The sequence below is a fragment of the Rhipicephalus microplus genome, chromosome 9 (assembly GCF_043290135.1).
Source record: "Rhipicephalus microplus isolate Deutch F79 chromosome 9, USDA_Rmic, whole genome shotgun sequence".
In the NCBI taxonomy this organism is placed as follows: Eukaryota; Metazoa; Arthropoda; class Arachnida; order Ixodida; family Ixodidae; genus Rhipicephalus; species Rhipicephalus microplus.
The window spans coordinates 83,740,955-83,755,097 of NC_134708.1; the positions used below are offsets into that span (position 1 = coordinate 83,740,955).

General features: G+C 47.1%; 1 protein-coding gene across 1 annotated transcript in view; it reads right to left on the reverse strand.

Moving 5' to 3' along the window:
- LOC119163163 (intraflagellar transport protein 122 homolog) overlaps positions 1-14,143 on the reverse strand; it is a 79,330-nt gene that overhangs the window by 50,721 nt on the left and 14,466 nt on the right. The window contains exons 6-9 of the mRNA XM_037415108.2: positions 13,092-13,362; positions 3,305-3,443; positions 717-775; positions 409-558 (exon numbers count right to left, since the gene is read on the reverse strand). Of these exons, the coding sequence (XP_037271005.2) occupies positions 409-558; positions 717-775; positions 3,305-3,443; positions 13,092-13,362 (619 nt within the window). The remainder of the gene's footprint in view (positions 1-408; positions 559-716; positions 776-3,304; positions 3,444-13,091; positions 13,363-14,143) is intronic.

The following is a 14,143-nucleotide window of genomic DNA, read 5'->3' on the forward strand; positions in this document are numbered from 1 at the left end:
CTCATCATATACTTCCTTCCCTCCGAGTTAGCATCACCACCGCATCTCCAGCCACCGCTGTCTGTGCTATAGTGCATCTCCACCATGCCTCTGTAGTCTCTTTTGTACAGCCCACGTCTACTGAATGAACTTTCTCATGAATGCATCTTTCTTGACTCTTCTTAACATCTGTTTTCATTTGTGCACTTGTTCCTGTTTTTGTAACTTGCTAGCTTCATGACTGTTTAAGTACTATATTGAGTGTCTGGCTGTTTGTATGCACAAATGGTTTCGTCTTTCACTTTTTGATGTTGGTTATGTGACCGTTTTTTTTTTATGAACCTACACGAGAGGGAATCGATTAAATACCCTTTTGATACAGCGATCATGCCAACAGGTGGCATGTGGTGCTATCAGAGGCGCACTAACCTGGCAAAGAACAAGGTGTTCGGAGCAGACAACCAGCAGCGTGCACTCCACCTTGCGGACAATCTTGTCTCGCAGCCTGTAGTGCATGTCGTTGGGCTCGGACGACTCGCTGCTCAGCTCGTACACCATGATTCGTTCGGGCAGCTGGACCTGCACTCGGCGCACGATGGGGGATTACACAAGTTACACAAGTTTCAAGCCTACGCAGTCACTGAAAAGCCTCAGGCAGCCAATAACCAAGATGGGTGAAGACTGCTGCCTACAATTTTTCCATGCAACAACAGTAAACAGTGCGCTGGTAAACTCACGGCAAGGCGGTGCTTGTAGATAGCCAGCTTCTTGACCAGGTCACGGCACTTGATTCGGACTGCAAGGTTATTAAGTCAACAATGGCACACATTAGAACTAATATGCAAATTCTGCACTCAGTGAAGCCTGCATTCATGCCGGCAAATGGAAAAGAATAAAAAAACTGAGCCGTAACCATCACTGCCAATGCAAGCACACAGCTGAATGCTAAAGTTAATGCCGTTATATAGGCTTGTGCAAATATTTGAATGCTTAGAATATTCTAACCAATAATGTAGCATTCATTATTTGCTGCTAATAGAATTCAAATGATTGAAAATTTTTATTTCAGACGAACGAATAAATGCACAATAATCGGCATATAACACCCAGTAAAGATAATTTCACTGCAGTGGAGGGGCACTAAGCTGAAAAAGCACTTGTTTAAATATATTAGTTGGGTGATTCCACGTAAGATTGAACAAAGCATGGCTAGTCGACCTCTTAAATTTATTTCAAAATTTTATATCTTTTTGCCTAATGAGTGGAAAGAAGAGGTCCGCAAATGGTGTTGCCGGAAAAAATTTTTTCGAAGCAGAGTAAATCAATAATGACGAAGAAATAGAGTGCCACACTTACCTGCTCTGCCGTTATTTCCGACTTCGTCGATGAATTACACAATATATGTTAAAACTACATACTTCGAACTTGTTTAGCTAAATATATGCGTATTTTTGCTTATGTTCACTACTCTGAGTAGTGCAGGTATTTTTATAAAAAATCTTAAAAATCGTCCCGGAAAACATTTTTTCGCCTACTTTGGAGGCCTTAATTTCAAAAAGAGCCTACGACAGAGCGGTGAAAATTCAGCATTATTTTCTAAGCATGTTTAATTACAAAACTTCCAAAGCTTATATCAATTACACTTTTTAATAAAAAGGTACAATCGTGCTAACTTAAAGAAAACAGCATGCAAGAGAAGCTTCTGACAACAATTAAAAAAAAAACATTCTTGATATTTTTTAAACTTTTCTCACTTATTTTCTTGCACATCAGCTGTCACAATCAATAAAAGCATGTTGCATAATGTGGTTTCACTTGCAGTTACTGCTCATCAAATAATGCCCTTGTGCAAGAATAGGCGATTATACATCGGACTTCCTGCGTGCTAAATATAAAATGTAGGCTTTTACTGCAGTTCTTTAAAAGACAAACAGCACTGAAATACCTGTAGACTGCACTGAGCACGCCGATTTCGAAACTATTTGGTCACGGGAGTGGCCATGAGTGCTGTATCAACGAGTAAGCAAGCGCGCACAGTCAGGCGTGTTCCGGGGAAAAGAGGGCTCGTTTTCGTGTCCTCAGATGAATAGACTGCCGTGCAACCGGGCGTAACTTCCACTCATATGCATCGGTGTGCCAGTATTTTATCTGCCCATTGCTCGCCATGAGCCATGAGCTGTTAACACAAAGTGCAGACGTAGCAGACATTGTCTTACCCTTTTGTGTGTTCAAAGTAAACACATACAAAAGCGTGTCTAGAATAGGCTGGTATAATTAAACAAAAGGGTCCCGAGGCGACTGATGTGACTTGGGCACAGCAGGATTCCAGTGCACGTGCTTGGTGGGTAAACAAAGGTGATCAGCCAAGGCAACGTTTCCTTTTTCTACGACGAGATTTTACAGAACAGAGCCTTTTCGCTAGCACATCTGTAGCTGTGGTACCTATGCCACAATGCGTAAGCTAACCTGACGCAAGTGTGTTGAGCAGGTGAGCACCAGCATAAACGGCAACTGTTATCCCCTTCACTACGTCTACAAGCTGCCACAGGCGTGAAAGGCAGAGAATGCTGTACCACAGCCTCAAAAGTTGTGTTTTCATGACACGTGATCGCGAAAGAATCAGTCACGTAACAGGTGCCGTGAATTAGATTGCTACGTTGCCAGCATTCACAGGACAGAAAACGATTTCATTGTTTTTTCCTGAAGATCCCAAATATGACTTCGGCCTCTGCTTTTTTTGCTCCATGTAAGCTGAAATAATACGGCAGGGACAAGTTACGTATAGTGGCGTAATACACAATACATGGGCTCAGATTAAGATTTGGTCGCTTGTGTGAATACAACTGTACTGACCCCACAAACCTTTTGTACGAAAAAAAAAACGCACATGTATAAAGGTAGTGCGTATTCAGCAAGGGACACGCTGCATGACAACTTAGTGCCACTACAAGTCTTCTGTATCATCACCTTTTACGTCTAAAGTGACTCCAATCATCGATTCGCCATGGCGGGCAAGTGGTCACGATGGTGGCAGCGGTTATCCCGGTGGTGGTAGCCATGCTTCGATGGAAGCAAAACGCCAGAGACTCGAGTGCTTACATTAAGATACACATCAAGTTAAACCCCATCAATTATTATCAAGGCGTATATTACAGGTGGTTTAAACTTCTGGAGCCCTTCACTACAGCATCATCTCAATTATACTGTGGTTTCGAGGCATGGAGTGCTTACAAATATTAGATTATACAGTCAGTAATTACTAATTGTGAAAGCCAAGCACAGAAGCAAAGAAAGCTGTCTGTCTTGAAAACAAGGGGATGCACACCTTTCTCGTCAGTCACGAGGTGCTGAATGATGACATCCGTCATGTTGTCTCTGTATGCATACCGTTCGCGGTACAAGCTGTGCACTGTTGAGAAGCCCAGCTCAAAGTAGGCTATGGTGCCATCCTGACAACCCAGGGCCTGAAAAAGTAAAGCCAAATTCAGCGGGACACTTTAAACTCTCAACATCAAGACCACCAAGGAGCTGCAGAATGACGTTTTTAACACCGTTAAGCTTTACAAATAGCAGATGCAGGCACACCGGTTCACAGCATGTTTAGACTGAACTGTTTTCCAAGGTATCTCCTATGTATTGACCCAGTGAATGTCATTTGATAAAACATTTGTACTATTGTGCAAGTGCCAGTCTGCCATGTGCTAAGTAGCTAAGATTTCCATCAAAGTGCTCCTCTGCGATGGATGCTCACCCAAAATTACAATGGCGACATTGTCCAATCTTCAAGTGAAGACGCAATACTGGTTACACATGGTGGGTCTTGTATTATGCACGTAATTTTGTCACATCCACATTTTTTAATGTTGTAATACAGGCTAATTGCCTCTCTGCAATGTTTGATAAGGTAACTACTAAGCTTGTGCAAGTATTTGAGCCCTTTAAATATTCAAACTGATAGTACACCTTTAGTGGTGAGCAGAAGAGACGTTTACTTTGTGGAAAACGTAGCGGTAGAACCGACCAGCTGTCAAGCGGAGCGAGCGCGAGCAGCAACAACACTCTTCCTTCTCTTCTTCAGCTGGCGTTCCGGCCTGTGCCAAATATCAATGCTACAAATCACTCCCCCCTCAGAAAAGGAGCCATCCTGGCGACCTATGGAACGGGTACGACGGGTGGGTCGTAGTGCGGCTTCAATCGATCTACGTGAACAGTCTCGCGGCCTCGATGCCGTCGGTCTGTTGATGGTTGAACCGGCTCAATAATATAGTTAACCGGTGAGGCCTGACGTAGGACTCGGTAGGGGCCTTCGTACTTCGGCAGTAGCTTGGTGGAAAGACCAGGAACAGATGAGGGAACCCGAAGCCATACCAAGGCGCCAGGCGAGTATGACTGCGAAGACAGGTTTTCGTCGTGACGGTTCTTCTGGTACGCTTGATCTTGGGCGGTTAAGGAACGCGCGAGTTGCCTGCATTCTTCTGCATAGGTGGCGACTTCAGATAGAGTTGTGGATTCCGAAGCGTCTGGATGATACAAGAGAATGGTGTCCATGAATGAGGAAGGTTCGCGCCCGTAAAGGAGGAAGAACGGAGAGAATCCTGTCGTAGACTGAGTGGCGCTGTTGTAAGCGTAAGTTACAAAGGGCAGTATGCGGTCCCAGTTGGTGTGATCAGCGGACACGTACATGGATAGCATGTCGCCCAGTGAGCGGTTAAACCGTTCGGTCATTCCATTCGTTTGCGGATGGTATGCGCTGGTTGTCCGATGCACAACGTTGCATTCGCGAAGAAGGGCTTGTACCGCTTCGGAGAGGAACGTACGGCCGCGGTCACTGAGTAGCTCACGAGGCGCGCCATGGCGTAGAATGAGATTGTGAAGGATAAATAAGCCAACTTCACGTGATGTGGCCTCTGGCAGCGCAGCAGTTTCAGCATAGCGTGTCAAGTGATCAATGGCGACAATCACCCAGCGGTTCCCGTTAGGCGTATAGGGAAGGGGACCGTACAAGTCAATTCCGATGCGGTCGAAAGGGCGGGAGGGGCAAGGCAACGGCTGCAGTTGTCCATTGGCTATGTGTGGTGGGCTTTTTCGGCGTTGACATTTGGAGCACGAACGCACGTACTGTCGGACAAAGCGGTACATTCCGCGCCAATAGTACCGCAGCCGGAGACGTGCATACGTTTTTATCACACCGGCGTGGCCGCATTGAGGATCCGCGTGAAAAGAGTCGCAAATGTCGGCACGTAGGTGGCGAGGAATCACAAGCAACCACTTGCGGCCGTCAGAAAGGTAGTTGCGACGGTACAGGAGTCCATCGCGGATGGTAAAGTGTCGAGCTGTGCGCTGCAGTGAACGATTGGGCGTAACTTGGGACGGCTGAGACAGTAACTCTATCATAGAGGCTATCCAAGCGTCTTGGCGCTGTTCATAGGGCATGTCCGCGTACGAAAGTGCCACAGCATCGAGGCTGGATACAGAAGTACTTCCGTGTTCATGGGGAAGTGGAGAGCGGGAGAGAGCGTCGGCATCTGAATGTTTGCGGCCTGACCTGTAGACGACACGGATATCATAGTCTTGGAGGCGTAACGCCCAACGAGCGAGACGGCCAGATGGGTCTTTTAGTGACGATAACCAGCAGAGGGCGTGGTGATCAGTCACGACGTCAAATGGACGGCCATAGACGTAGGGTCGAAATTTTGTGATTGCCCAGACGATGGCTAGACATTCTTTTTCTGTGACTGAATAATTCTGTTCAGCCCTAGTAAGAGTGCGACTGGCATAAGAAACGACGTACTCGTCGTATCCAGACTTGCGTTGAGCAAGAATAGCGCCAAGTCCGACTCCACTTGCGTCGGTGTGTATTTCTGTAGGGGCATCAGGATCAAAGTGACGGAGAATCGGTGATGTCAGCAATTGACGTAGTTTCGCGAATGCCTTATCGCAATTGGAAGACCACGCCGAAATGCCCTCGGTGTCAGAAAGTAGCTGTGTTAAAGGGGCCATGACAGATGCAAAATTACGGACAAATCGGCGAAAGTATGAACATAAGCCGATAAAGCAGAAGATGGGTATCGAAGTCTTTTGAAAAAACGACGACGTCGTCCAAATAGCAAAGACACGTCTGCCATTTAAGGCCTCGAAGTATGTTGTCCATCAGACGCTCGAAGGTGGCTGGGGCGTTACAAAGGCCGAACGGCATCACGTTAAACTCGTACAAGCCGTCCGGAGTTACAAACGCAGTCTTGGCGCGGTCAGCTTCATCCATGGGTACCTGCCAGTATCCCGATCGAAGATCCAGCGAAGAAAAGAATTCTGCACCTTGCAAACAGTCGAGAGCGTCGTCAATTCTGGGGAGCGGATAAACATCTTTGCGCGTGATCTTGTTAAGGCGCCTGTAATCCACACAGAATCGGATGCCCCCGTCCTTCTTTTTGACCAGTACCACCGGGGAGGCCCACGGACTGTTAGACGGCTGTATAACGCCACGATTGAGCATATCAGACACTTGATCGTCTATAACTTGGCGTTCGGCGTGGGAGACCCGGTATGGACGCTGACGCAATGGTGCGTGGGTGCCAGTGTCAATACGATGAACAATTGCAGATGTTCGGCCCAGACTGGTTTGTTTGAAGTCGAACGATGAGCGGAAGTGGTCGAGAAGTGTCAAGAGTTGAGTTCGTTGGTCAACAGAAAGGTCAGGATCAATCGATGGAAGGAAGACGTCGAGGGAAGAGGTGGCGGATGTGAGAGCGGAAGTAACACTGGCGATCTCAAGGCTTTTTGCTTGATAGGGCAGTTGACTGGTGCAAACACAATCGATGTCCTCAAGGCGGCCGATGCATTCGCCACGGAATAGGGTGACTGGTACAGAAAGGAGATTCGTGGCATAAATGTTTGCGCAAGTGGCTTCGACCGTCAGAAGAGCAAAAGGCAGAAGAACGTTTTTTCGAGAAGTGAAGTCTTCTGACGGCGTGAACATGACGTGCGAAAAAGCGGCATGGTCGCACGAGATCGGCACAATAACAGAAGACATAGGTGGAATATCAGTCTCCGCGGCGACGACAACACGAGAAATAGAAGGCTTATTATAATCGTCGTCGGAGAGCGATGACAATTCTAGTTCGGCCCGGGCACAATCAACAACGGCATGATGTGTGGAAAGGAAGTCCCAGCCTAATATGACGTCGTGTGAGCAGTGCGGAAACACGATAAATTCAACCACGTACAGAACGCCCTGGATGATTAACCGAGCCGTGCACGTCATAGAAGGGTTCACGTGATGCGCTGTTGCCGTACGAAGGGAGAGACCAGAAAGCGGAATCGTAACTTTTCTTAACTTGCGACACAATGCTTCACTCAATACAGACACGGCAGCTCCGGTATCTATTAATGCTTGAACGGGGATACCTTCAATCAAGACAGTTATTTCATTATTCGGTAGAGAACGAGGCCTTGTGGAGTTCGACGGTGGCGCAGTTCTTGCCTCCGGAACTGCGATGGTCAGTTTTCCGTTTGGGCAGGTGGTGCACGCCGAAGCATTGGTGAAGGCGAACGTCGGCGCGGGGAAGGCGATCGGCGTGGGTTGAAGGCGCGGCGGCTCGGCGGAGAAGTGTCCGAAGCTGCATGGAACGGCAGCGTCTGTGGTGGTTCTGTGGGGGCGTAGCCGTAGGTGCCATCAATAATGCCTGAGTGAGGGACGCGCCGGCGACAGAACCGCTCAACATGGCCAGGCTGACGACAGTAATAACAGATAGGTCTGTTATCCGATGTACGCCAAGGGTTGTTGGGAAGCGTTGAAGGACGGCGGTAAATGGGAACATGCGAGCCTGCCGGTACGTGTGTTGCGTAGAAGGCGTTCGCTTGGTGGGCAGGGTCGACGACGTTTGACGGCGCATGTACCTGCCTTCGCGCGACGTCAGCGTAAGTCAGGGGAGCGGACACAGGTGGTGGCTGGTACGTGGGGGGAAGTGCCTCGCAGACTTGCTCTTCGATGGTTTGGCGCAGTGACGAGGTCAGCCCATGCGTATTGCTGGGAAGCAAGGGGGCAAGGGACAACTGGCGTGCCACTTCCTCTCGGATAAATTGCTGGATTTGCGGGGTCAATACAGTCTGTTCTGGAGATATTGCACCAACGGTCAATGCTGGCGTGCTGGTCATGTCGAAAGTAGGCCGTCGCGTTGAAATGCGCTGTTTTCGCAACTCATCGAAACTTTGGCAGTGTTGGATGACTTCCGAAACTGTTTGCGGGTCTTTAGCCACCAGCATGTGGAAGGCATCGTCCTCGATGCCCTTCATAATGTGTTTTACCTTGGCGGTTTCCGACATGTCAGGATCAAAGCGACGGCAGAGGCCTACGACGTCCTCAATGTAGGACGTGAAACCCTCTCCCGACAGTTGGGCGCGATCCCGCAAGCGCTGTTCTGCACGGAGCTTGCGCACTGTCGGTCGGCCAAACACGTCCGCGAAGGTGGTCTTGAAAGTGGCCCAGTCGGTAAGCTCGGCTTCGTGGTTGTTGAGCCAGAGCTCTGCTACTCCTCTGAGGTAAAAGTGGACGCGGCCCAGTTTGTCGTTTTCGTCCCACCTGTTGTTGACGCTTACTCGTTCGAACGAAGAGAGCCAGTCCTCGACGTCCTGCTCATCGGTGCCGTTGAAGATGTCTGGATCTCGCTCTCTCGGGACGCCGGGACAGTGGACAGGTGGAGATGTAGGAGCCGTCTGCTGTGCAGCGTCGATGGACATTGTTGATGGCGAAGGTAGAGTTCGGTTGCGGAGTTCCAGGATGGAAAAAGGTACCCAGCACTCTCCACCACTTGATAGTACACCTTTAGTGGTGAGCAGAAGAGACGTTTACTTTGTGGAAAACGTAGCGGTAGAACCGACCAGCTGTCAAGCGGAGCGAGCGCGAGCAGCAACAACACTCTTCCTTCTCTTCTTCAGCTGGCGTTCCGGCCTGTGCCAAATATCAATGCTACAAAACGAATATTAACATACTCTAATTTGAACTGTTAAAAATTTATAAGTATCTGAAATAAACAAATACGTGATGTCACTGACAGCTTCTCTGCACTGGAGGCCCTAACATGGCGGCACCTGTGACTTTCTATTTCATTAGAGGGAGTCAGTGTGAGTCGGTGCAGAGGAGCACACAGAGTAGTTTGCAATCTTTGCAATCTTTTGCGCTCTCTCCGCTTTCTTATGTTCGCAAACCGCGCCAAGCAGGAACACCGAAGAACTTGAGAGGCACCGGCCCTAATCTGATGTCACCATTTCTCGGCACATTTGAGTAAGAGTTCATGCAGCATCTCAACCAGCTGGGACCCTAAGATGGCGGCCACGGTACCGTCAATGCGGAGTATGTAAAGTATAAATGTAAATTAGCTCGTCATTCACCCCCTGTAAAGGTGGTTTCACTGCCGTAGGAGGTTACTATACCATGATAGCATTTATCCCCCCCAAAAAAAGCCACACTGCCGCGAAGCCCCACTTCAAGGTTTAAAGGGGCGCTGCAACACTTTTTGAGCATGGTCAGAAAACGCTGTTGATCGGTAGTAAAGGCTCCCGAGAACACGCGAGCCAAATGTTATATCAGAGCATGCGGCCTAGAGTTCACAATAAATTACCAAAGTCAGCTGAAAATTGCCTTCTCTTCCCTCGACAAGTGACGGAAGACGCGAGAAAATCACACGTAGATTTCCCATCTATCAGGCATTGGCTGATTTGAACATGGTGCTACAGAGACTGCCGCAAGAGCCCGTCACTTGTCTACACATGAGCGCGTGATCGCCCTGAAAAAGCCGCATATCCAAAAAAAGAAAAAGAAGAAAAGTGCTCAAGGTCACGACCCGCACGTGACGTTTTTTATTTGCTCCTTCCATCCCTCTTTTCTTAGCTTCCAATGCTTTCGTCGGGACGAGAGAAGAGAGAATGTGATTGCAGTGTGCGACAAGTCTTTGTAACTCCGCTCGTACTGAACAAATTCTTAAAATTTTTGCAGCGTTGAATTTGTGAGGCAATACGCTTTTCCAGTGAAACAATTCCATGGTTACTCAAAAAAGTGTTTCAGGGCCTTTTTAAAGGGCCACTCACCAGGTTTGACAGTTTTGAACTGACAAGTGCAATGCGTAGATGAGGCATTCATGATCACGTCTGCCAAAATTTGCAACGCTATGCACCGCGGAAATGGGTCAAATTTCAAGATGAACGCTGCTCCCCCTTCCTTTTGCGGGCGTGCGCCCAGAGAATGAGGGCATGACGTGCGCGTATGAATAGCCCTACGTACACGGCAATGCAGTGACGTTGGTCCTCTACGTAGACGACTCTGCTCTGACGTTGCCAACAGTCGCATGTGACATGGCGAGAATTATTTAACATGACATGCATAGTTTATGTATTTGTCGGTTGAAGAGAATAATAAACCTCTAGATAAATAATGAGGCGCAAAAAGAAAATGTGAGCGTTTTTTTTTTTCATTCCCCCCCCCCCCGTGAATTGCAATGAGATGCGGGGCTAATGTGCCAGCATTTCGCATGTGCTTGTGTCCTCGTGGTCAGCGCATCGAGCAGACGATAGCCGTGGGACGCTCCTACGCGTTCACGCACTCATTGTGCTTATCTATTATACCGCGTCTAAGCCAGCGTTTCCAAACCATCCCGCAGAAACAGACAGTAAACCTCAAAACAAAGCTGGTCAAAAAAAAAAACTATGCTCACGTGCCCGGGGGTTGGGCTTGTTCGGGCACTTCATGCGCACGTGACCTCTTGGTCCGATGATAAAGAGGGTAGGGAAGAGATTTGACTTGCGAAGGCTACGTGGAGGAGTGGCAAGGGTTTCAAGCTCACTTCCTCTCATCCTCGTTTCACGCCGCTTCAAAAGAACTGTTTTCTCAGCTTGTAATTAACGGATTCAAGAAATTTTTGTGGCAAAATGTTCGTCATCAGACACCCAACAACTTCCATGGTCTAACTAAAATTTGGTATGGGGCCTGGTGAGTGGCCCTTTAAGGACCACATTATGCTCACATATATTCTTTTTTTAATTTAAAAGCCTGCTATGCCAGCTTATATGCTCTAAGTATAGTGAATTTTAATATGCTACATATTTTACAGGTGATCACCTGCATTCTACCAAATGTAAAATTCTGCTACTATTCGAATTTTATTCCACTATCTTTAAACCAAAAAGAATGACACTTGCACCAGCCTTGTTTCAATAAAAAAAAATTATACAGGTTAATTAGGTCATGGCAAATGTGCTAACTTTTTTCATACGGGATAATGCTACCCAAACTCGATTTGAAATTATTTAAACCAAATCACTATTAATTTCAAATTTGCTTCGAAGGTAAAATGTACTGTTCACATAAGTCTAGTAGCTGCATTTGAATTAGGCGAGCAAGCTAACTTCTACAAGGGCTAGCTTTTGCAATAATGAATGAAATACTTATTATATCACTGTTTCAGAAAACTAGAGAGTGGGTACACAAAACAAAAAAAACTGCCTGATGCAGCTTGAGGACCGTTCGGTGAGTAATGATCACATGATTACAGTATGTGAGAATGGCTGTGACTGGCGGAACTTTGAATGTGATGCAGCTGCAGACACCTGGCAGTAGGACAGGAAGAAAGGCATGGACAAATGCACTGCCAGCCTAATGAGCTGCAGGGTAAACAACATGTGCAAGCACATATCTAATGGTTAAAATGAGAACATAGAGCCCGGAATCAGTTCCATATAGAATGCTCTAACAGTACCACAAGCATATTAGTTGCTTCACATGAAACTGAATGTGTATCCAACTGCACACTACATAGACGCTTCAACAAGCACTTGGCTTTAGCTTTTGTGTAAGGCATTACAACTGCACTTAAATGTGGAATTTGAATTTTTTTCTTGGGTAATAAATTATGCAGGCTGTGCAAGTGAACCTCTCTTCTTTTTGACAGATGCCAGAATGCAGCGAGGTCTATATAAAATGAAGAAAAGAACTAAAGCAAGGACACTTCATATATGCTGACTAGTACAGCGCCAGTTCAAATGCGGATGTGGTGGTAGTGTTTTAACAGAGGCGAAATGGTATAACACCTTTCCAGACCCCTTCACAACGACATGCCTTGTAATCGTATCAAGGTTTCGGCATGTAAAATTCAACATACCACTATGTGCGTTTTAGATGCGAAGTAGCTCTTTAACTATCCTGTGTAACACCGTCCCTCCATACGAACACTCCCTGCGCCACAGGTGTTGGTGCGGTGGCAAGTAGGTCACGCTGCCACAGCATGTTGACGTCAAGCTCCCCTCACGTCACTCTCTCCCTCTCCTGCAACACGCTCGCCGCGGCACCCCCAGCCGCCGCCTCGTCCATTCGCTCACAACACCTACAGCGACCACCGTTCGCTACACCGCGGACTCGTCGGTTCAGGCGCAATAAGCCTGACGCACCTAATGTACACATTAAAACACATCTGTACATGTCGCCAACCATCGCTCCAAGCGAATCTTCCCGCGCTCACATCAGCACCCGCATCAGAGCCGTTCAACCCGTGACACTACTCGTGCGCAACGCTGCTGCTTCGCATCCTATAAATGTTCCTTTTGGAAAGATGGTCCAAGATTTTATCAGTTTGCAAGAGTATTTTTAATTTTAATATACTTAAGTTTCACCCACAAAAACTGTAACCAATGTTTGATGCAAATCACACAACGATGTTTGGAAATATTAGTGAACGTTTGAGATGGTTCTTAACAGAACGATCTCCCAAAAAGAATAGACGATTTTTCTTAACAGAACTATTACACACAGGACACAAATAATCAAGATTACCGATGAGCTTACATGAGCACCAGTGATAATGCTGCAATTTTTCCATGACTAACTAATAGAAGACAACACATTCCACTGACAATGACCCGATTTATGTGCACGCCGCTTTTACTGCTATTTGAGAGCTGCTCTTGTGCCGAGCCCAAGTTCACTCAATGAAGTGTTTTATCGTTACTGACTGCATTTTAATTTTTTTGCCATCCCAGCCCCTCCCCCCCCCCCCCCCCCCCCCGACAATATTACTGCTGTTTTACTTTTTCAGTTACGAAAAAGAGCTAGAAATGCTCCTGCTCACCAGGTGGCTGGCGTCTGGGCGTGCCTGACAGCACCACACCCATGAGGCTTGTTGGGAGACGGGCCCGACGCAGATGCCGTCTCGCGTGTAGACACGTGCCTCCCGGCACGAGCCGCCCACCACGAGGTACTCGCCACCGGGGAAATAGCTGACGAAGGTAGGGTCGAAGCCCAATGCCCGCTCGCGGCCAGTCTGCTGGCCCGCCATGTTGTAGAAGGCCAGAGTCTGTGCCCAGTCGGCCACGGCGAGAATGTCTCCGACGCCTTCTTCCCTGAGTCATTCAATCATCAATGGCAGCACATAAATCAAAGACGTCTTCAACCACCTGCACTGCCCTTTCTTGTCACACTTATTGTACTGTCACTTAGTTCTAGCAGTGAAGAACGAAGCAGTCATGCCATTAACGATTCAGTTACACTTAAACTTCCTCATAACAAAGTTGTATCTCACCCAAAAATAAGTTTACTATTTCCGAAAATTTTTTATAAAGACAGTATTCCTAACACTACAGCTATTGCATGACTATTCTTTATTTACTTCGTTCCAACCAATAGTTCATTATATCTGGGTTCATTATAATAATGTTTGAGTGTATACTTACTTAGACAATAGCTTTATACACTGTCAATCACTAGAACCAACCATTGGCATTGTTGGCTTCTAACATAAGCGATATAAACATCAGTGATGCCAACGATGTCACCACATGACGTCATCCGGACACCACGAATTGCGAAAATTTGTGCTATGATCATGAAGTCACTCTGACGCCATCATGATGTCACACTACGTCATGTCACATGGCATCGTCACGACATGACATTGTCGAGTTACACTGACTGTGTGATCGTTTGGCGAATCGCGGAGGCAGTGCTACCCGACTTAAATGATTCGTGGTAGTGCCTTCAGATGGAGACAGGCAGTATTAACACATGAACTGTAAAAAAAAAGGCAGTTTTCTTCTCTTTTGTGAATTCTGATGACACCACAATGAAGACAATAATAGGCACGTAACATGAAATGAACTGGTGAACATAGCAAAACCAAGCATG